The sequence below is a fragment of the Gobius niger genome (genome assembly GCF_951799975.1).
Source record: "Gobius niger genome assembly, chromosome: 9".
Lineage (NCBI taxonomy): Eukaryota > Metazoa > Chordata > Actinopteri > Gobiiformes > Gobiidae > Gobius > Gobius niger.
This window is the reverse complement of record NC_136860.1, coordinates 21479976-21504093: the sequence shown is the minus strand read 5'-3', so window position 1 is coordinate 21504093 and position 24118 is coordinate 21479976. Positions and strand designations below refer to the sequence as shown.

General features: G+C 43.2%; 1 protein-coding gene across 5 annotated transcripts in view; it reads right to left on the bottom strand.

Moving 5' to 3' along the window:
* dachd (dachshund d) overlaps positions 1 to 23901 on the bottom strand; it is a 97671-nt gene extending 73770 nt beyond the window's left edge. For all 5 annotated transcript variants that reach the window (XM_079563540.1, XM_079563538.1, XM_079563539.1 and 2 more), the window contains exon 1: positions 23203 to 23901. In XM_079563540.1, the coding sequence (XP_079419666.1) occupies positions 23203 to 23756 (554 nt within the window). In that variant the 5' untranslated portion in view covers positions 23757 to 23901. The remainder of the gene's footprint in view (positions 1 to 23202) is intronic.
* Between the last annotated feature and the right edge of the window lie 217 nt (positions 23902 to 24118).

The window sequence follows — 24118 nt, the reverse complement described above, 5'->3', positions numbered from 1 at the left end:
GAGAACAAAAGCCCATTCCAAATAAATTCCCACTGTATTTGTGCTGGGATTTGATTTACTGGCCTGTGGGGAGGCACCATTTGGTAGCACAAGAAGAGGCGGGGAGAGGTAGGTGGTGTCTGAGCAGCGAGTATGTCTGCGCATGTTTGTGTCTATGCGCACTTGTTTCTGTGTGCGCGTGCAAGTGCGTGAGTGTGAGTGTGTGAGGGGGCTGGGCACCAGGGGACGGTGGGTAGGGGGGCGCTCATGTGCCAGAAGTGTTTATTGTGTCATGGTGATTTATTGAGTGAGCTTCATTTCACTGAATGTTCTCAGATATTTATTTCCCTAAAGGCCCCACAAAGATATGAACAGGCCTGCATCCACATATGTCATCATTGCCCATTTTACAGCGTCAGGAGATTTCTCTCAAACTAAGAGGGGGAAGAAAAAGAGAGAAGCACAGAAGCAGCTAGTGGCGATCAGAGCACCTCTCCATCACAGCCCTGTAAACAATGGTACCTCAGCAACACGGAAATGGCTTTTTACAATATGGCTGATGACTTTTTAGCATCTCTCCCGCCTCCTTAGCGCATTCAATCCTGCCAAATACATACTTACAAAGCATACATAATTTAGAACCAGACTTTGAATGCCCACTCAGCAAGGCAGCACCACTCTGAAGGAAGTCTTTGATACTCTTTCAACCTCCTGAAGCAAAAATTCACTGTTCACCTAAAACAACCTTATAAATTACATCAAAAACATGAACAATTTGAACAATTTATAGTTCTGGGAAAAGTTTTAATGACTGGCCGTAAAGTTCCTGACATGGCTACTAAGAGAGATCAATGAGTACTTCTAACAGATATCATATCAAGGGTCACGCTATACTTTCATTTATTTTACCTGACTCGCTCCCTCCAAAAGGCCACGCCGTGTCGATGGCGAGCTGCTATCTGCTTGATTCTTATTCTGTGGGGGTAGAGTGTGGGTGAGGCAGCCAGATGGTAGGAGTCTTTGATTCTCCAGATGGCTGTTCTGTGTGGTGCTCAGTGACACTGGGCAGGCTCATTGACATGCTGCCTCCCTCCCTCCCTCCTTTCCTCGCTCCCTTGTCTCCTCGCCTCCTCTTCCTTCACCTCCTCCTCCGACATAGTCACTGTTACGAAGATGGATACCAGCCCCCTGGCCTCTAGCTGCAGATCTTGAGAGGATGGGATGGGACTTTCTACTTAGCCCACCAAAGAAAATGTCAATGTTTGGGACCATATTGATGATACCCATTTGCCACTGTCAAATCTGGTAAATTGTCTATGGAGGGGTCTGCTATTGAAGCTATAATGACTTGACGGGACCAGCACTTAACTCTGAATCAGTGACTGCTTACACTTATGACGCTATTTTGGACTGTGTTTTATTTTCTTTCACATTTCAATAGGATAATTCTGCAGGCAGGAATTATAATATTGACTGCTGACATTGAAGAAATTGTCAACTAGGCTCCATCATTATTTTTAGGGAGGAGGCAACACACCCAGGACCGTATTCTCTGCTGGAAGCGAATTGACATTCATGCACATCCGAATTAGCCAGTTAAGCAAATCTTGGCCTAATTTGAATGGGACCAGTTAAGACGGTGTTTCAGCAGATCAGCCGTGCTACTGCTTTTATTCTCTGACCTCTGGTGCACCTCTCCTTTTGGGGTCAGATCATCATTACCATAGTGCAAGCTCAGAGACTGTGTTTCTGTGTGCCTTTAATTAATGTGTGTTTATAGGGGGCCGCAGGAGTGAGTGCACTTAATGAAACATTGCTACGGAAGCCTCTGGGGTCCAGAAGAGACAGCTTCTCTATTGTGCTGCCGATTCTTACAGGCTGTAAACACTTAATTGATCTAAGGAGCATATACTGAACGCCCATTCAGGGAAAATTCTTTTCAAATTGGGACGGCTCATTATTACTTTTGGACTTCTCTTTTGGGGAGCTGATATAAAACGAAGGCTTAATATTAAGTAATAACTGTTAAATAAAGAAGTCTGTACTGTCAGTCGTAAAGAAGTTGTCTGCATATTTCAACAGCAGCGATGATACTGAGGATGATCTCTGCTAACTGTGATGTCATGTCTGGGAGTCTGGGGAAACTGTTGGTGCTATAAAAAGGATGGAGGTCCCTCTCTTATGCTGGATAGCTGTTCTGGTCTCAGAGTGATGGTGTGTGTGGGTATGTGTCGGTGTGTGCACTGGGGCCGATGACAGGGGCCATGGCCTCCACACCCGGGGGACCGCCAATGAGAAAGAAGCATTTCCTCTAACATTCCATGGGTCACAAAAACAATTTGCCCAGAGAAAAGTGGCTAAAAAGCCACAATGCTGCCCAGCGCAACTGAGGGAAACAGGCGAAAGTATCTGCCAGGATTTCTTATACTCTTCACCTGCAATGAGAGAAGACCATACATGGAAGTGTACAATTAAGCAGACGCTCAAGACTGCATTAAAAATATTATTGTGCCAGCTCGACACTGCTGTATAATTAATAAGTTTGCAGTGTGTGTTCGGGAACTGTTATGCATTGGAAGAAACAAATTCATTTTTCATGCTCGAGCTGCTTTGTGATTACTGTTAATCGAGAACACAGAATGATTCCCTACTTCATTACCCTGTACACATACCATGGCTGCTGCTGCTACGTGACCAAAGCCCTCTCCTCTTCTTTTTTTTTTTCCTAAATGTGTCCACTCCACTTTGGCCCATTTTATCTCAACCTAAACATAGACAATCAGCATGCCCATGATTATCAGTCGGGCTTTAATCATTGCAGAGCCTGGACCCCTGGAGAACGTTGGCAATGACATAACATGGGGTCAAGTGAAACTCAGCGCAGGAATGCTTGGCTAAGCCCCCCTACACCTCAGAAGATAGTGACAGATTTAGTACTACTGGAGCACATGGATCCTCTCCTTTTCTTTCTCTCACGCAGCCAAAATGGGCCCACTTCAGGGACAGGTAACACAGAACACAGCGGACATTCCTCAAAATACTCCCGATCTAGGACACGTGAAAAACAGACAATGACAAGTGGCTGCTGCAGTGTTAGTAGGACAGTAATCTAAGGACAGAACTAGTAGGGGAAAATAAGACAACAACAAAAAAATTTTGATACAATGACCCTGAGGCTTGTTGTGATAAACTGCTTGCGTTGTGGAGCCCGTTTAAGAAAAAAAGGGTGGAGAGGGGGGAAAAAATAGCCGCAGCGCAGCCAGGCTTATCCTTTTCACTCATCCAGATAAAAGTTGGCGTAAAGTGGACTTCTCTTGCTCGCTGAGTATGAAAATGTGTTTAGCGCCGAGCTTTAAGAGGAGTTGATTGGGGCATGTTGGGGGGGTAGGAGAGAGGGGGGTGAAAGATTCTCCCTGAACACCGTGCTTTCCCTGGGAGAGTGAGGCCAGGTAGTTAATAGGGGTCAGAGGCAGGGCTGAAGTGTAAATTGGCAGGGGTGCATCAATTAGAGGGTGGCAAAGGCTAGGATAAGGAGAGGAGAGCGGAGCGAGATGGAACAGGAGACAAGCATATAATCTTTATTGGCGCGCACCGAGATGCCGCATGTCGGAAGGAGAGAGGAGGAAAGGAGAAATATTACACAAATTAATGAGACAAAGCTGTGGCTCTATAACCGTGTCCAGAATGAGATTTGAGTAATCGCTGCATTTAGAAAGAGTGTCTCAATTTCCGCCTCGGCTTCTTTTTTCTGAATGTTCTTTCTCAAGTGTCTATTGGTACAAAAGCAGAAGCCCTCAGAACATATGTAGGATTACATACATGAGCCCTCGTGAGACAGGCAGCCACTAGTGCGGGCTGTGCCATAGCATTGTGCCAGGCTGCCCTCCCCTGAGCCAACGTCCTTGTGGGCATCGGCACGCATTTCTCAAGCGAAGAAGACAGATTTGATTATGTTGTGCTCTCACCTCTTCACGTGATCACAAATGATTTGAACACGGGCCGCGGAAGAAGTAGACGACAGGGCATTGCGGAGCTTACATTTGCAATCTTACACCATTTAAGTGTATATTGGAAAAAAGACAATCTCGCTTATTGAACACATTCACCCTGGAGGGCAAACTGCTACAGTAATGAACACCACACTCACAGAGAATTACAGTGTCCTTTATCCTGCTGTAGCGGAGGATGAAAGAGGATCCAGCCGACACGCACACACATTAACACACACACACGCACACATGCACTAGTACAGGGGAAGAGAGCAAACACAACGCTTCTCCAGACCCCATAAACCTGTAAACAAAATCTGTGAAGCAGATAAATTATAAACGCCACAATGCAATTAAAGCCAAATTCAATTTGAGCACACACTGTCCATCTGTCACGGTGAAACAAAAGCTGAGGAGCTCCATTATTACCAAATCCCTGCTCCCGTTAATTTGCTTGCTGGGAAGATTTGGAGCTTCTAGCACAGGGCTGTGTTTAAATGCCATGGTTGTTCACTCAGGGCCTGGGAAAACAGCATCCAGATGCTCCCAATCAGCTTAAATCAAACCAACAATTTTATTTATTCAAGTATATTGGGTTTTTGTTTTACTCCTGGGCTAGATGAAAATAGTCTTCAAAAGAGTTCATTTTCGGAATTCGATTTTTGTGGTTGCTTTACAAACTTTTGTTTTAGCTGTGCTGCTGTCACTTATTATAAAATGGCAAACCTCTGGAGAGAGATTTGTATCACCTGCGTTTTCAATTTGTTAAAGTGGCACGAGGAAAGATATAAATGTCACTCTTTTGATCGCACAGGCATGTCTTACAGGGAACCGCTGAAAAGCCTCAGTAACAGGTGAGAAAATAACAGCTGATACCGTCACAGTATGAATCTAAGATCTTTAGTCAAGCTCCACGAATCATTGTGTACGCTTCCCTTGGTCTTGGTGAAATCGAAGCGCTCCTCTTCCTAATCCTGTTTGGCCACTTTATAGAGAAGAGATAGAGATCAGTGTCCCAGAATGTGAGAGTGGGGTTCACGAGGAGGCGCTTCTACTTTGAGCCGGAGGAGGGTTCGGATATCATCTTCAAAGGTGCACGAGTGTGTCAGTTTAAAATGTAAAATGTATCTGGCATCTTTCTGCTTCTTAACTGACAATACATCTCGGGCTGATTAAGGCACATCAAAGAGGAGTTCATTCATTCCTCAGAGCATGGAAGGGGGGGGGGGAGATTTTAATTGCAAAATGTTAAACCGCACAATTAAAGGCTTTGTGCTTGTTTCCGAACTAACCCAAACACGCAAGCGTTAAGGGCAGCATACAAATAAGGCAAGACAGGCAGGACGGACGCGGCGGGGACAGGGATAGCACTGTGACGCACACGGATGAAAATCTTCCATCGAAACCCATCTGAGGGCACTGTCCACACAATTAGAGAGTGAGGATAAAGCTCTTTCATGATGTGCCTTTACCGTCGCTGACATTCCCCGCACACACTAAAAGGCAGGGCCGCTAATGAGAGTGGAAAATAAAAGGTGTTATTGGATCTTAGCGCTAGCATCTGTGCAGGGGGGAAAAATAATAATAAAACACGCAAATTGCAGGCATTGTGATAATTTGCAAGAAAACGCACATGCAAACACACATGTAAGGTGTGTAAAAGGGCTTTTGCTGTCAAAATAAAAGCTGACAATGATACTATACAATTATTAGGCTGCAAATAGCCAGCCAACACAAACAGGGCACCAGCCAGTCTATTGTCTGCCTGTGGATTTACAGTGGAGTCTAAAGAATTTGAAGGTGCTTTCCTGAACCTTTTCACGACATTGTTTTCTTACAAAATAGTGGGACATTAATAAAGCAAAATAAACACATTGTGGAGGTGTGACAGTAGGAGAACAGATAAGGCGCTGGCAGTTACTTGCACACACAAACGCAGAGCAGTGCACACATGCCGCCTTGTAACAAGCACAGAGCCCCCTTTTTACAACCCCTCAGAGTAACAACCGTGTCTAATTAAAATTCACATTTCAACCAAAAAGGGAAAACAAGCCATCTTTGAACAATCCCGTCCGTCCTCGCCCTGGTCATGAATTTCAGATAAACACCGCGATACACCGAGAGTAGTGCCACATTAATTAAAAGCCTTGATAGACGCTGCTTCCATCTAACAGACCTATCAGGAATTAAATTTGTATCAGCAGCAGAAAGAGCAGTGGCGGGGGTCCCTCAGGGGGATTAATGAAACAGACTTTCATAGAGGAGTCGGCAGCTATGGGCCGGCGGGAGGAGGCACAAAGAAAAAGGACCAGCAGCAGGATGTCATGTGTGGGACCGGCGCGTCACTGACCTCTCATTTCATACTTTAATAAAGTCGCACCCAGGTGTCCTTGATGCCTTCCAGTCGCCCGGGGCTCTGGGAAAGCTAAACAGGAGGCAGCCATAACATCGGCCCTGCCTTTGACTCTGCTGTACATCCACAAAGCACACAATGCACACTCAAACTTAAACCTACAAAAGGTGAATAGAGGAAACACACTTTTTTTTCCTTGCGATCGATATGAGCGAATTAGAGAACGAAGCCCTATATGTAACCATCTGGTGTATCGCAGGAGTCACAAAATGTAAATATCACACAGGAGGACCGTGCACAGGTAAACTCTCAATGGCTGCGTCGTTTACACGTTACACAAAGATTTGAACATACTGGGAGGGGGAAAAAAATAAAAAATAAAAAATTGACACTGTACAACGTGATGTTTAAGTGTCATACTGCAACGCTGACATTTGACTTATCAAGATGAGGTCGGGTTGAGAAACACAAACGCCATTTCCTCACACCGGTACACATCTTGTGCAATAAGTTACACCAATTGTGTGAAACATTTTGCGTAGTGTTGATACAGGAGGTTCGCGGCGTCAGTTTTTATGATTTACTATCTATGCAGTTGGTCACAGGAAATTGGAGCGGCTCCGACTTGCTTTCTGAAATGTGTGCGAGGACAGTTTTCAGTTGGAAAACAGAAGCTCGGGCGATTATCTCGATGAGAAGGGGCGGCGGATTTTTGAGATGTACTGTATGCAATATGTTATCACAACACAGTCAGGCCAGACAGCTGCTATCTGTCATAAACTCTGTCTATTGTTGGCAACATGTGACCCGATCTAGATGAGCTGCCGCTGAGCAAATACAAGGTGGAATAGTGTCATTTTTAATAAAGCTGTTTTATGGACTCCAGTCAACAAGAGCCGGCGGAACAGGCTGGAACTTCCTTGTGCAAATGATATGGCAGTCGCTCGTTTCATAACTTCCTCTGCTCAGACAAGCCTGTGGCAAGTCTCCGAACAGAGCACACAGCGCAGCAGCCAGCCAACGAGGGAGAGAAAGGGAGAAAAAAAATAACCTCAACCTTATCAAGATCTCACAGAGACATTTCTTTAATTAGTTTTAATATTTCTTGTTTAGATAATGTCAGCCAATTGACAATCCGCTCCCCAAACGGATCGGGAAGGGGGGGGGACATGCTGGACTTCCCTGATACAGAGAAAACGGTTGATTAAAAAGATCACTTTGATTTGAATGCGTATTTTGGACAGGAATCAAATACCTCTGCTTGGATAAACTTTGGCTGCCGATTGCGCGAATGATACTGCATGCAAATGTAGTAAACTGGGAAAAAAAAAAAGATCAAGCATGTTAATTGTGCAAACACGATCAACAACAGCTTTATGCCCTGGTAGGCTTAACGTGTTCTATTAGCAGCTTGGAAAGTAAAGCTGTGTGGATGTGTGGGGTGACAAGTGCGGCAATGGAAAAATAATTAGTGTTGCTAAAGGAACAAAAGTTTCCTCAGTTTGACTTGAGACAAACACCGGGCCTGGAACCTAAAAGCAGTCCAGTGAGAAACATTTGGAGCCAGGAGATTTCTTCTCTTTGTCTTTGTTGTTTTTGTTTTTATTCTCTGTGCTCCTTTGACATATAAGCTTAACCCAGGACACAAGACAATATCATTAAAGATCTGTATTAACCATATTGCCACTCCATATACGAATATGTATTCCTATATTCCTAACTAAAATATTTACGTACTTTAGATTAGGGCTGTCAGGATAAATACTATATCGACTTATTGTTCGATAAAAAACACATAAACGATACAGTAACAAAGTTTACTGTCATTTTTACGTCTGAGAGTTGACAGTATCTAGTACCGTTAGAGTCAATAATATCGTTTATCGCGATACTTTCCTGCCTCAATATATCGAACTTCAAATTTGTTATCGTGACAGGCTACACTTCAAAATATCTTTTTCCCAGATGAGTTAGAAACACCTCAAAGCGCCTAAATTAAAGCTGATCTTTAACCCAAACCTAATATATTTTTTTACTTTCATATGTGGAATTATGCACATTGTAGCATATTATCCATTCATATTTGATTAAAGAAAATTGCACTTAAAATTAAAATACATTAATCACATTGATGATAGTGATCTACAGGAGCAGATGTGTGATAGTACTGACATCTGTTACATTTTGTCCTGTTCACCCTTTAGTGTCTGTGCGTAATGTATGTTTTTTTTTTGTTCTAGATTTCCACTTGAGATAAATCGGCCCATGAGGGACCAACTTTGTAGCCAATACCTGCATGTCCCCGCACCTGCCCTCTCCCCCAGTGTTTCTTCACAGTCCACCCTACCACATTAACACATTTCTCAGGCTTTTGTACTCAAGTCGTCTCCTCCTTTAACCACCTCTCTCTCTCCTTCTCTCTCTCTCTCTCTCTCTCTCTCGCACACACCTTTCTCCACAGCGCACGGGCAGCAGGTGTGGAGTTGTGCTGTTTACCCCTCCCTCCGCCTCTCTTTTTCACCTCTTTTCCCCAGCCTTCCCACTCTGCCACTTTCTGGCAGCTGGTAGAAGTCTAGGCTAGAGGAGGGGAGGGGGCCATAACAGCTGCACACGAGGGCGACTGGAAAACGGGAGGAGTAGAAGAAGAGGAGAGCACAAGGCAAACAGCTTCAATCCCCTCTGGGTTGTCAACTCTCTATCACTCCGCCATCCGAAAACTGTTGCACAAATCTCTAAAGATCATTTAAACCCACGTAATTCAACAATTCTATTGCATAATGTTACTGGGTTGTAGCAAATTGTGCTCGAACGCCAATCACAGCAACTTCTACAAAAGTTTATAAGGCATTCAATACTAAACAAGTTACTTTTTTAATCAAATCAAAACAATTAGTTGCAAAATTTACACTATACCAGTCCACCATGTTTTTTCTGATGATTTTGTTGCTTTTTAAAGATAGATTTCAATTACTTTTAAAGATTTCTAAACTTTTCATACTTGAAGGAAATGTACTTTTTATGGTACTAGCAAAACAATTGAATCAGTTATTAGTTACATCGCACCTTTGTTTTTCAAGTTATTGGAAGATGATGTTGATAGATAAGGCACAGTTAACAAACATGTCCGTTTCTAATCAGAACGGATATTCAGATTGTACCACCAGGCGTTGTCCTTTGCTGAGCGCGCGTGTGCGTGTGCATGTGTGTGTGAGTGTGTGGTTTTCACAAACAGCATCAAAATACATGAGATCAGCTCTCGGGCTTTGTTTGGCCCTGGCAAGGTTAGGCCAGCCTCATTCCAAATTTCCTGAGGGGGAACAGAGAGAAAAACGATTCCATGCAGATAAATCACTCGCTCAGATCAAAAGACAAATCAGTGGCAAAGACAAAAGATGCTGACTCTTTGAGAACAATAGAGACAGAGAAACAGTGGTATCCGAGGAGCCGGCCCTAGAAGATCCCCGGTCATGCTCAATCAAAGGCAGAGAACCCCGGCTTTTGCATACTAGGTCAAATAAACTTTACAGGGAGAAGTACATTTAAGCTGTGAATTTCTGGAGTTGTATTCCGAGCAAAGTTTTCCGGTTTTGCAAACTCATCATTTCAGCTTTGATTTAGGAGACAAGAAAAGAGGGAGATGTCCTGGTTGGAAAAGAAAAATGGTGAGGAAAAGAAAGATAGGGGTAAACTATTTGATATAAGGCGTTGCAGTGTGTGGGTAGCTGTCATTTGCCGGTGATGTATGCGCTCGGGCTGGCTGTCTATAGTTTAAAGGAAAAAAAAAAAAAAATCCTGTCCCGTACAGCCCTTCACGCTTCACAACCCCCATCTTTTATTAACTTCTTCAATACAAGCAATAAATAAATATATGGAATCCACAACTCTTTATCATCTATTCATGGTTTCAGCGAATCAAGGTGTCACAGTGAAAAGACCCCTTTGGGAAAGTCACAAGCCCCTCTTGCCAATATTACCTCCTGATGCTCGAGTGCTATCAAAGGGGCACTTTTATGGCTTAAAAACATGAAGCAAAAAGGTCATTGCAAAAGCACCTTCAGTCTCAAGTCCTTTTTGTAATGTTGAGAGACAAATTATGCGAAGAAAAAGCACACAGATCAGCGTCGCACATCATCATTTGATCCCCCTCCACAAAGATCCACGTATGATAACACATCAATTTAGATTAAGGTGATATGAAAGAGAAATGTAAAATAGGTTTCAAGGGGGAGGAGTTGGATTTTTGAGATGAAGTAATGTGAAATTTAACAGACTGACCTATGAAGGGTACTTACCCTAAGTATCTGGGGCTTTGTTAACAATGTCACAAAAAACATAACATTACTAGCTTATTAGGAAGAAAAACAATCCCCAAAAGTTAGGACGGTCATTACACTGAAATTGGAAAAAGGGGGCATTGTAAAATTAACATAGTGAGACTGACCTATGAAATGCACTTAATACTTTACATAGAAAACGCAAAGCGGTGCAGACCAGGTTCGAAATGTCACCGTGTTACAGCATCGGGCCCTGTTTAAAAATCATTGCTGGATAAGGTCAAAGGATTTACTTAATAGATTTGGATAAAGAGTTCAACTCCCATTCAGATGACAGCACTCAGGGAGATTAGCGTGAAAAATATAGCAGCACCAGGCCCCGGGCGAAACTGACCCGCAGTGGAGCTGCTATCTCCAGTCCAAACAAGTGAGATTTGATAGCGCTGTTCTGGTCTGAAACAGTGGGGGGAAAACAAGCCCAGTGCCACAACAAAGACAGGAAATTCAACATAGATTCCCCTTTTCTCCCGGCCTGGCTATACCTTTACCTAACAATGCTGGTAATGGAGAGAGAGAGAGAGAGAGAGAGAGAGAGAGAGAAAGAGAGAGAGAGAGAGAAAGAGAGGGAGCAGTGCCCGGAGCTGGCAAAGACACCTGCGACATATTTTCTACCCACACTCCCCACCCCCCCACCCCACTTCCCCGCTCCACCACAGCCCCCCTCCCTGCTCTTCCCACCCCCTCGACATTAAAGTCCTTCACAGAAATCAGAATTTAATAAATCACCCCAGAGCCTGACAGAGTTTATCTCCGGGGGTCGCCTCCACTGCGCCGCGACTCACAGACAGACAAAGCGTGGCCCGATAAGATGTGAAATTAAATACAGTTAGCAGTTTGAGACAAAGGAGAGAGAGTGTCACGGCTAGCTTTGTGACGCCGCAAATGGCTCTGGCTGGCTGTTGGTTCGGGGGGCCAAATGCACGCACTCACACACACTCACACACAAACACACACACACACACGCACGCTTCGCTCACTGTCCGACTGCAAGAGGTGATTCATTTCAGGTTTTCCTCTCACATTTAGCCTCATTTGCATCATCCACTGTCAACATATCGGCGCGTGCAGATTTGTTCAAGAGCTTTCATTAGACGTCTAAAGGGGGGTGGGGGGGGGGTGACAACCTTTTTTTCTTTTTTTTTTGCCCGGATGCGGCGTTATTAATCACCGGGCTATATACGACTCGCCGGTGCGGACTCATCTCCATCACGGATCAAGCGCTATCTGCTCGTGTTTCCTTTCATTCGCCAGACACATCCCTGACACCAGCCATCACCAGCCGCTAAAGGAGACTTATGGGAGCGCGTTGGGGAGCTCAGACGACCTTATGAATGCAGTACATAAGCATTTAGCGGCGCAGCAGAGAGGGGGAATAAATGGGAGGGATTTGTTCCGACAGCGGTAGGATCTGTCAGAGTGAAACCTCCAGCAGGCTGAAGAACTCGCACTGATGTAAAACAATTAGGGGGGGTTACAAAAGTGCTGCCTGGCGTTATAAAGAAAGATGATTGCAATGCTTTTATTGTTAATATTCTTTTTCAATTAGGCTCAAATTCGCATTGGGATACGGTCAGCTGTTCGAAGCGGATTCTCGCCCTCCGCTCGGTAGTTAAAAGAAAGCACAGTCAGGCTTCCAGGAATATTGTGTAGTAGACTTGCCACTTAGTCGGATCTGATCTTGGCCTTTCAATAATAGTAAGAGCGATGGCGCAATTGGCCTGCACGTGGGGCACACCAACCCAAAGAGAGTTTTAAGTTGGTGTGAAAAGGGTCTGTGTGCACCATATCTTTCCCATCGCCTTGGCACAGGTCGGATCCTATTCTGTATCATTTACTTGTTTGTTTTATTCATTCATTCCATCATTCCAACAGCGCCCTGACCAGACTGCCTTAGCGTAGACCTATGCTGTTACTGAAGCTGTCCCGTGGTGACAAAAGTGCCAAGGAACTGTCAACAGGCCTGTCCCAGCAAGGGTCCTACTACCCACCCACCCACCCACTCACACAGAGCGCGGAGCACCTCGGGGTCCGCAGTCACCGGCACCCCATGTACATCGAGAGAGACGGAGAGAGAGAGAGAGAGAGAGAGAGAGAGAGAGAGAGAGAGAGAGAGAGAAAGAGAGAGAGAGAGAGAGAAAGCAGCAGGAGAGCGAGTGAGAGAGGCTGCGTGGTGAAGAATGCCGACAATGACAGGAATGCAGGGTGCCATCAAGCATCCCGATAACACTCTACATCTAAGAGCATGATTAGCAGGCTCTGTGGTGTCTATGGGTGTGATTGAAGAAAAGGGGGCTTCTGGGTATTGTAGGCCTGTCAGTGCGATGCAGCAGCTTGTCACTTTGAAAGCCTCAACTTTCTGCGAATGGCAAGTGCAAACGCTTTTGCTTTACCCGCTGTATATATATTGAGAGAACATATAGGCTACATGTGTCGATAGCAGGCAGCAGTTGTACGTTCGCAGGGCCTGATGGTTATCGCTCTAGTCATATTAAAAGTTGGACATGCTCAGAATTCCATATAAGGATCACGCTCATCAGGGTCAAAGGGGCACAAGCTGGATATATGAAAGTAATGTTATGTTTAACCAAGTTTTGATCAAACATTGATACATAACTGCTTTGTAGTTAACCCTTTTTTAATTCCCTTGTGAGACCAAGTCATCCATCTTCAAGAGTTTTGAACAACTGATTTTAAACTGGATGCCTCAACGGATACTTAATATGATGTAGGGTAAGAGTGGGCCATATCGTATCGCACATCATTATCGCAATATAATTTTTTGACATTAACACGATGTAATTTATGTTGTGCTCAGCTCCATCAGAGCAGCATAAACACTGACTGTCCAGGACACGGGGACAGGTGCTTAAAAAGCAAAATGAAATAAAGGATGTAAACTGCTTGAGTAGATCATATTTGCGAGGAAATTAGTATGGCGCTAAAACAAATATTAAATAAATTTGCATTAATCTTCCCAATAGGCACAGGGCTGGCATTTTGAAGTAATTTGTCCGTTGTCAATAAAATCGTCAAATATATTGTTATCGTGATATTTCTCTTTTATATCATGATAGATATAGGCCATATCGCCCTGCCCTAATGTAGGATGACGTGGGTAAGACATAAAATAAAATGGTTTTATCTAATATAAGTTTTGATTCCTCAAGTCCGTCCCTCCATTTCCTGCCACATCGCACAACTTGTTCCTATTTTCTACTTTTTAATGTGGTTAATAGACCTGTCTGATAACAGAATTAGAAGTTGGATATACTGAGCCACGAAAATATCGCGATACACAATATTATTCACAATATGACTCTAGTAAAGCTTTGTTTGAAAAGTACTACATCTTAAAATATCGTGCTATAAACATTAAATACAATGTAATACAACCCAATTAGGATGAAAGATGAAAGATTAAATAATAAAAAATAAGACAAAAATGCAAATAAATGTACAGACGATAAATACTGAGGCCAAATATATATTGTTCATCTGTCATTTATTGAACAATAAGTCGATAAGAGTCATTATCGTGACAGCCCTAGTGGTTACCCTAATGGTTTGAGAGTTTTATACTGAAAAAAGAAATACACTGGCTTCATGTAAACAATTGTCAACATGATTGGGTTGGAGAAAAAAGTCAGGCATGCTAAAAGTGATCTTGCACACAGGAATATAACAGGTTAAATTTGCTCAGCTGCAGAAATCTAGCTTGTTTTTGAAGAATACCAATCGTAAAAGCATTCTCGCACACAAAGGCATACTCTGTCCCTTCTGAATGCCCTTACACAAAGACCAAACCTGGGGCAAGAGCTTAACAGGGAGACATAAAGAAATGCCCCCACAATAAAGCACATCTCTCACCATTACTTTAACTTTTACAGATGGCATGATGTGTGTGGGAGTTTACGAGTCACATCTTTCTTCAAATATTTCTCCTCTCTTCAAATGTACGGCCATGAAAGGTTGATTTTTTTTTTTTCTTTCCCCCACCTCCTTTGGTGCAACTCTACCACACAAAGAGTTGTTTGATGTGTGAAATCCGATCTGTATTTCTAGCATTGTCTCCGGTTTCTACGGTGGCATCTTAAAGGTCAGGAGTGAAAGGCCATTTGATAACTACAGAACAACCTTTTGCCTTTATTACGCTGTCTTTCATCTCCTTTGCGGCGGAGGTTAAAACAAAGCTCGGACTTCTTTTGAAAGAAAATGGATAGCGTCGGGAGCCTTGAGACTTTTTTTCTTCTTTTTCTTCTTTTTTTTGTCGCAAAGGGGAGCCTCGGCATCCAGTGTACACGGCAAAATCTAGCGTGGATACTTTTTTTTTTTTTTGCCCGCCGCAATTAGCATATGTCCCCTCAACCTTATTCCAAACCTCTCGATAAGACCCTGAAATTGTATCGAGATATTACCACCACTCAAAAGGGCAGGGCGCAAAAAAACACTGTTCGACAGGTGCGCCCACAATCACAGCTCAATGACACCCACTTCGCGCTGAATATTTCCTTTCGTTTTTAATAGCTAACCTTGGGAGACGGGCAGCGCAACACTTAACAGGCACTAGTGTGGAGGAAAAATGTTTTTGATATGCTCATGTCATTTAATCATCCACATTGTGGCGAAGGCTGCGCAGGACAATTTTGCAGGATATTAACTCCCAACTAAAAGCCGGGCTTGTATCATTTGTGGGGCCAGTCAAGCAGGAGTCCCAGGAGGAGCAGCCACTTCTGCAGTCACAGTCGTAATGGAAGGGTGACTGACTGGGTGGGCACACTCACATACACACATACATGCCTTCTGACGTCCTAATGCATAGTGAATAGGACCAAACATTTAAGGATTAAAGGATTCAGTCGTAATAATTATACTGTTGCACTGAACAGAAACATTGAGTCAACAGATAATCCGTATAGTGGTAACTTTATATTGATATTTCTTTTCTCCAGAAAATACTTCTAAATTAAAGCTGAAATTGATAGGCTCTTTTCCTCCTTTGAAAACATAGGGCTGTGCAGCATAAAGACATTTCTCTGTTAACACAGCAATTCCCTTTTTTATATCCTCTTCAAGTTATAAAAAGGTGCATTCGTAAAACAGTCACTTCACTGTGATCCATTTGGACAGCTCCCATTGCTTAATGGTCTAGGAAATTCATTCTTTTCTCCTGCATAGCCCCTGATGTGATCCTATGCAAAATATATGAATCCATTACTTGCAAAACGTACCACTTTTCAATAGTTGGGATGGGGTAAAGTGTCTCCTCGCAGGGGAGGCTATCTCAATTCGTTACCACTATACGCATCACATAGACACAGACAATGCCAAAGACAGCAAAGGCAACTGATGAAAACCATTTTTGTTCCTTTACAAAGAACTAGGTCACCCTCTCATAATTGTCAATCATGCAATAAATCTCTGTGTGGCACAAATGAATACAGCATTGGGAATGAGACAAAGCTTATTGGCATGCTATGTCAGCTTGACTCAATTCATCCCTTTCACACAAGACCATTCACATGTGAAGTTGTGCGAGGCTGTCTCTCTCTCTCTCTCTCTCTCTCTCTCTCTCTCTCTCTCTCTCTCCCCTTTGGACTCCCCTCTCCTCCGCTCTCCCACTTAGACGGTTATAAATATCTTGTTATTCTTATGGCATATTTTCTAAAGTACTTATAAGTGCATAAATTCTATATAAATGATGCATTATAATTTATACTTAAGTTTACAAATGAGTAAAGCACACTAACAACAACAAAAAAAAGTAGAAATTTGAAGGTACACTAGGACTTTATTTATTAATTCTTGTTTTTTGTGGCTCCAGATTCTTGCTTTGTGTTCTCTGTACAGCGCACTTTACGTTGATACTAGCTTCACTCACCACAAAAACAAATGGTTAGTCTTGGTAGAATCATTGTGACATTTAAGCATTTACTCCTGAACTAGAAAACATTAGAGGTAAATTGGCTTACATACAAATTGACTTTTCTTCCATCATATTTATTAAAAAAAAACTTTCCATAGCATCCGAATGTGTTATCGCGGCTAACGGGAGCACGAGCACTTATGCCACTGCGAGTGAATGTGATTACTTCAGATATCTTTTTTTCCGCAAGTCGCACCGTGTCTTCGCTGCCAGTCTCTAGTTGAGTGCGTTGGCTTGACACAGCACTATACAGCTCCTCCATCCGCTGAGCTATGTGTCACGTCTCTGGAGGGCCACCACTGTCACTCTTTAAGAGGAGGGTAATAATAGCCGGGCGCCACAGCAAGTGGTGGCACAGGCGATTTTAAAGAAACATCAGGGAGACGCTGACATTTGAGTCTACGGAGGAAGAGGTGGGAGGAGGAGAGAGAAAGAGACCCAACAAGTGCGACCAATAAAGAGTGCGGATACCCGTAGCCCGCCAATGATAAGTCTCCCATTGGCTTAGTGACAGAGGGACACCAGCCGAGCAAGATGTCAGAGCTAGATGAAAATGTGTTGACCCGCTGTTATTGATACCGTGGCTCATAACCTCTACAGGTGTGCAGGAAGAAGCTTAAGGGGTGTGGTTATCTCTATGGAGAACTGAGAATTGCAGAGCTTATCATTTTACAACGGCCCAGAACGCTGACAAGTATATTAAGAATGTTTGGGGAACTAAGGTGTCAACAGCAAGTGAAATATTAACACAGGTTCATTTGGAAATGAAGCTTTCGGTTTGACTTTGAACAATGTCTCTCAAAGCGCTAATTTTAGCCGGCTATAGCGATGACCTAAGGATAGTTTAAGTGAAGTTTGATTGAGTGGAATTGGCAGGGATGGGACTTTTTTTTCTATCCACTTGAAAGACAGATGTAGAACAGAGTGCCAATCAGTTTTAACGCCTCAAACGAAATCTACAGTAATGACCTCAAAATGAAACACAAGAACAAACTTACTCCAGCGCAATAATGAAATACCGCAAAAATGACTACACGCGAGTGTAATAGAGTGCTCTGGGTATCTCGATGTATTGTTCATAGGATGTTTGGTAGAGACAGATTGTGCAGCTGGTTTCAAGTGTCTTTAGCCCGGGGCCATTTCCAGCTAGTGCCAGGTAAAGATTAGATAGCGATCAGATAGTGTTAGTGCGACTAAAACTGTTCCTGAAGCTAACAACACTTGCTAAGAAAAACAAGCCCATGGTGATTTCTTCAAGGTTTGTTAAAAGTTGTAACACGAAACTTATTGTGTATTAATAAAAGGGTGTTTCTGCTCATGCAACTAAAAAGGTGTTCTGTTGCATCTGTCTAAAAAGGCGTATGGATGTTCCAGGTTGGGGTCTATGTTCTACTTTTAATTAATAAAACTTTCCATGCATTAATTTGTTGTCTAGTGAAAGTCTTGAAAGGTGGAATGCAGTTAATGTTTTGACCAAATTCTAGTAGTACAAAGATTGTTTTATTGGTTGACATGGCTTTTTTTTTTTTTTTTATATAGTGCCATTATATTAAAGGAGGAGGTCTTTTTGTATTGAGTGGAGAGCTCCAAAAACACTGACACTGAAGGAATAACATCTGCATGTTTACTCAAGAGAAGATCCGTCCCGATAGCCTCCGCGTAAAATGAAGTGGGAGCGAAAAAAACAAGTGGAGGAAATTTGTGGAATCCCATCTGAGATTGCCTCCCTGATGGATTCCTTTTCCTGTCAGCTCAGACGAGAAATGAAGCCGGGGAAAATTAACTCCTGATACAGCTACGCCGAATTAGACAGAGAGAAGGGGGAGCGGCAGAAAAAAACTGCACACTTTTTAAGGATTCCAGCCTTGTCATTTTCAATTTTCTGCTCTTTGGACATGCTTGTATTCAGATTCCCCAACATCTATTCGCCATATCAATCCTAATTAGACAATCGGGGCCCACGAAGGATGAGAGCTGGCTTATTTGCATAATTTAATCATAAATACTCAGTGATACATATTTCCAAATGCATTTGTACAATTATCTTTTCATCCTTGGGGCAAAAGTATTAATATGATTAGGCAATAATTCTTTAAAAAAGACGGGGAAATAGGAAACCAGCAAGTGTGCACTCTTTTTTTTAACTCCAGCTTTGGGCTATATGAAAAATTAATTAATTTCTGAGGAAAATCAATTTCTATATGTGACCATATTAGACAGAGGCAGCAAAGGGCCTGCATTCCTTCTCCAATCAGGAAATCTCATCTGCCGCCGCTAACTTCTGTCAGTAGCGTTTAACATCGTGATACAAGTGTCAGTGACTCGTGCCATGCTCCCTAAATGTGCTGTAATGTGAACGAGCTGCTGAGTACAGACAAGTCCGCATTGACTGGAACAAGTGGGTAAAATCACACTGACCTGAAATCTATGGCTGCTCTGTCAGGTAATTAAGAGTAAAACATCAGGTACAAGCAGAGTGGGGATCTGCTTAAATATGCCAGATATGTCAAACTGACAACTGCTCAACAGCTTTAGTCTGTTGTCCATAAAAACAGACGGCTAATGCCTCTTTTATGGCTGATTAAAATAGGTCACTCCACGAGACAGATCGCTGTGGAAACTTGGTTTAAACCACTTCACTCTGCAGTGGAATTAATTGGTAATTTTATTGCTGATCCAGTAAAGGCATGCAAATAAGATAGGAGCTTGGACAACTAATGCATCCAACAAGCAAATTAACAATACAGGCTTCTTTGCCATGCAAATAGCTTCTAAATCCACAAATGACAGTGTCAAACAAAGCCTCTTTAACAAGTGAAATCTGGGGTTTGTCGGCCTTGGCTCAGCCTGATTGCAGGCTACAAAAAATACCTTTCATCATCTTTAAAGAAATGAAGAAAATGAAAGTAGTTTTTGTTAACTAAAGAGCAACTTTTTATATAAAAAAGCTTTAATTTGCACTTGTTCCAACTGACTGAATGTCAAGCAACTAGCTATTCTGATTTTCAAGGAGACTATTTGTTTATGAAAAACACCTTGCCGCCATCTGCCAACTGCACAGTTGACTTGAGCACTCGTACTGTACCTAATCAAATTTGGCAGCGTCCCACTGGTGGATAAAAAAAATATGAAATAAAGAAAAATATTTCTAGTTTTTATCTGCAAACAAACACCAAATGCCAAACCTAATTTGACTTTCAAAAAACTACTTGAATCAATTTGGATTTTAAACAGCTTTGTATACCATTATCTCTGTTTCCCCCTCTCATTCTTTCCCTCTCTCTAATCAGGCATCTGTCACTCTGTTTTTGAAGTTATTATCGCCCAAGCTCCCTCTTGGATGTGGTTGCTGGGTGACGGGTATCTTAGCACCCACTCTAACTGGGAATGATTTGAATGGAATCCAGAAATCTCCCCTGAGTACCTGTAAACACATCCGTGCCTTGTAGAAAACAAATATATTATAAGAGAGCTCAGCGGAGGAAAGGAAGCAGAGAGACAAGCTGGCACCCTCAGTGGCAGCTCACACTGAGCGCTAAACAAAACAATTACCGTCATTTGCAAATATGTGTGTTTAGGCATAAACACTCTGGAAATAGGAACAAGAGGTGATATCTCTCATAACACTCGCTGTCATCGCACTATCAATTAGATATATTTGTTAAAGCTAAAGTCACTTGAGCGTGACCGGCACTTGTAACATTTCACACTCAGATATGTTGGAGTGAAACAAGACGGAGAAATCTATTTAAGAAGGGCATGTAAGTGAAAAGCCGCTCCATTCCCAGCGGTGGGACATTGTCTGGGGCGTACGGTTAACCTTCAGGGGTAGACAATGATTGTCAATTAACTGCTGCATTTCTGAGCCCTAGCGTCGAACTGCCTGCCTCCAAAACACAAAAGCAGACCAATGAGAGATATGCGATATCTGTGCACCGCCCCTCCTGTTATAATAACCTTTCAGAGAGTTCAAGTGTCACGCAGCAATAAGAACCTTTTCCATCCCACCGCAGGGAAAATGAAAAGGAAAACAAGTAGCTGAAACAGAGGGGGCTCCTGGAGGGCTCCAACAGGGGCCACGGTCAGAATGTAGGGGGAGATTACTGAACCTGCGTCGGGGTGGGAGCAGGAGAACAGCGTTAATCTGACACAAGAGTGCTCCAGAAAATGAAGGGTGAAAAAATTGCCACATCAGGAGTATGTTTATAATAATAACATTACCTTCTGAATAAGTGAAAACAAAAAGCAAAAAATGTGCATTAATACTCTGGAAAAGTCCCTTTATGTATTGTAAAATTGTTATGTTGATGTGGGGAATTTTGTCTGCACTTGTTTGTGTCCACATGAAAAGTAAAACAGCGGGACGCAGCGGTGCTCTGTGATGCTATTCACATTCACACTGTGTGCAAAATGAGAGGTCTGTTTTAACACAATAGACCATGGGAGGGGGGAAAAACAGCACGTGAAATAGAACAACCCATTGTATAGCTGTACTATTCCCTTCATTGTTGTCATCGGGCCACTGTACTTGTATAATAAAAAAATATAGTGCCACTGTAGTAACAGGGCGAGATGAAAAGCTCAAGTGTCTCTGTGGCGGCGGGCTGTTGTTTTGTAACCTGAGCTGGTTAACCTGTGATCCGAGGTACTATTTTATCTACTACAAGTCGGTGCGTTACACTACACACTTGTTTTCACCCATAGGCCAGCACTATCTGTTTAACTCCGCACGCGTATTGTCAGCACCAATTAAAAGACAGACGGAACGACCCCACCGAATAAAATCAAGTCTTTTTTAAGTGACCTTTATCTCGCCAATGCCTCGCCTGCTCCATGATGCAATTCTCCAAATGGGACAAGCAGGCAGGCAGGAGAGGCGGGCGAGCGGGTAGGCAGGCCCCGGTCTGAGTGATTGATTTCAGCCAAAGCATGGGAGAGAAACCTGGCTGCTTTCAAAGACAATTACAGTGCTGTCCATGCGCCCGTAATAGCCTAGCACTTTAGCGTCATTAAAGCAACGCGAGGCACTGCATTATCCCTTAACCCCATCGCTGGCCATCCCTCCATTGACAACCTCCAGAGTTCAAGCGCACACTCTGTCACCTGAAGCCCCCCAAAGCGAAGGCACTGGACTGGGCAAGAGGAGGAGGAGGAGGAGGAGGAGGAGGAAGAGAGAAGCGGCATATATGGGAAATTATGGACGAGTGGGGGTCAGCTTCCGGAATGCTTTATGCAAATTATACTAAACGGCGAACACGAACAGGTGAAATATGAGCTAAACTGTTGGTGTTAAAATTAAGAATTTGCATCAAAGTGTTGTAAATATTTTGGCTGAAATAAAAAAAAAATAGAGGATGTTCTGACTTAATATAGCACAAGAAATAGAAAAGTATCATAATGCATGCATATATTAGTCATGAGATTAAAAAAAATGTAAAATATAAAAGAAAATATGATAAACTTAAACACCTTTGTGTTAAAAATAGATTTGACTGAATGGCCAGATAAAATGCAAAAGAAAAGAAGACATTTCCTTAAACATTTTTCTTCAGGGCTAAGTGCTTTGATAGTGAGTACTCCAAAGTGACTTGAAATGTTTATTACTATCCCCCACTGATATGAGCCTTTCCATCATATTTGCATTTCCAGCTCATTTTGCGACGAGCCGATCAATAGAGAATCAATCATGTTGTCAGGTAAAGATGGTAAATTTGACCAGGCTGAACCATCCGCAGAGACTGTGATACATCATGGCTGTGAGCAACAGGACAGTAAAAATGCCCTTTAATCAAATATTGATCCTATAAGCTTAAATCACTCTATAATTCAACTCATAAACTACATATATTTCATTTGGTAATGTGGGGTAATGCACTCATTTAGTAATGGGTTCTGGTGTATTCATGTTACAGTTTTATGTAGTTGAAAATATTAAGGCTGTAGAGATGTAATTGAAGTGTAAAAAGTTGTGTCACCTTTTTCTCTCTAATGAAAAACGCTCCATGTTAAAAGGCATGACGCAAAATATCAAAATAAAAACAGGATTGATTTAGTTTATTTTTTAAAGATTTGCCAAATTAGTAATTAGTTATAATTGGACTAAAGTGTGTGGCACCTGCTAAGATTGAAAAAGGCCCATATGCTTCAAAAATAACCTGTGTTTATTTAAACTGAATATCACAGTGGCCAAAGTTTTAGTAAGCTACATATTTCATTATGAAAATAAGCCAGGGTGATTGTACAATATTGCTGTGGCAGCTTGGCATCTAAAGTTTATTCAAGACAAGTGGAGAAGGGACTACATTATCGATTCATTTGTTCTTAAGAAGACAGGCAATCCATCCTGATGGCCCAGCTCTGCCCTGCACGTGTTTAAAAACTTTCGCTCAACTTTTTTCCTTTTTCCTCCCAGAAGCAACGCGGGCCTTTCTTCCCTCTTAATAAGCATTTAAACTCCGACGTGGGCTTTGACACGCACACACTGCAACTATTCTGAGAGCGCAGAAGGCAATATCACAAGTGTAAAGCTCTAACACGAGCGTTTACAGATACAGTGAAACATGTCCCCCCCGTTTATCGCGTCTTTACGCGCGGCACATGCCCGACATCCCCACATCCACTGACCTTGCGTTTGTGCAGTCATTGTAGAGCGTCTCGAAGTCTTTTCTGGAGATGAGTTTGCAGCGGTTCACGCCGGGCTGGATGGCGCCAAGCCCTCGGAGGATGCGGACCTGCTCCACGTTGCACACGACCGGCGTGATCTCGAGCCGCTTGAGCTTGGTGTAAACGGTGTGCAGTCCGCCGACCAGATGCTTGAGGAACAAGTCGAACGCTTGTGGCAGGCAGATGAGTTCGGAGCCGTCCACGGTGAATGACGCCACTTTGGCACCGCGTAACTCGACCATCTTGCACTCGTTGTTCTGCGGTATGTTCTCAACAGGGGACGGCGTGGAGTAGACCGGTTTGTTCGGATTGGGGATGCCCGGGCTGCCCGTGGTCAGGAGCTCCGATCTGAAGAGATTCTGCGCCGCGACTCCTGATGACGGCGGGGGAGCGATGAGAGATGGAGACGGGGATGAAGTTGTCGACGGCGGAGACGTGGTGGCGGATGGAGTGGACATCGAAGGCGGCGGAGGAACCAGAGGAGTCGGGGGGATGAGAGCAGCCGGTACGGCCATGGTCACCTACGGGAGGGAGACGAGAGGACGCGCCGAAGTTCAAAGTAGAAAAGCCAGCCTGAAGAGACACCCCCGAATAAAAGAATCCACCAGAGTTTAGTTCCTCACATAAAGTTAACAAGTAAAAAAGAAAGAAAGAAAGGCGTGCTGAGTGAGTTTTTTTTTCTTTCTCTCTTTTTTTTTCTTATTCAGAGGGAGGGAGGGGGGGCTCTCAGCGACGGGACAATGATCAAAGATAGGGGGAGGAATGACAGGAGGAAAATGAGCTGAAAAGTGCAGCTCCGCTCTGTGGATGAGTTGTTGTTGTCACACGGTACAGAGGGGCGGAGCTACGGGGACACTCCGCTTTGAAGAACACGCTG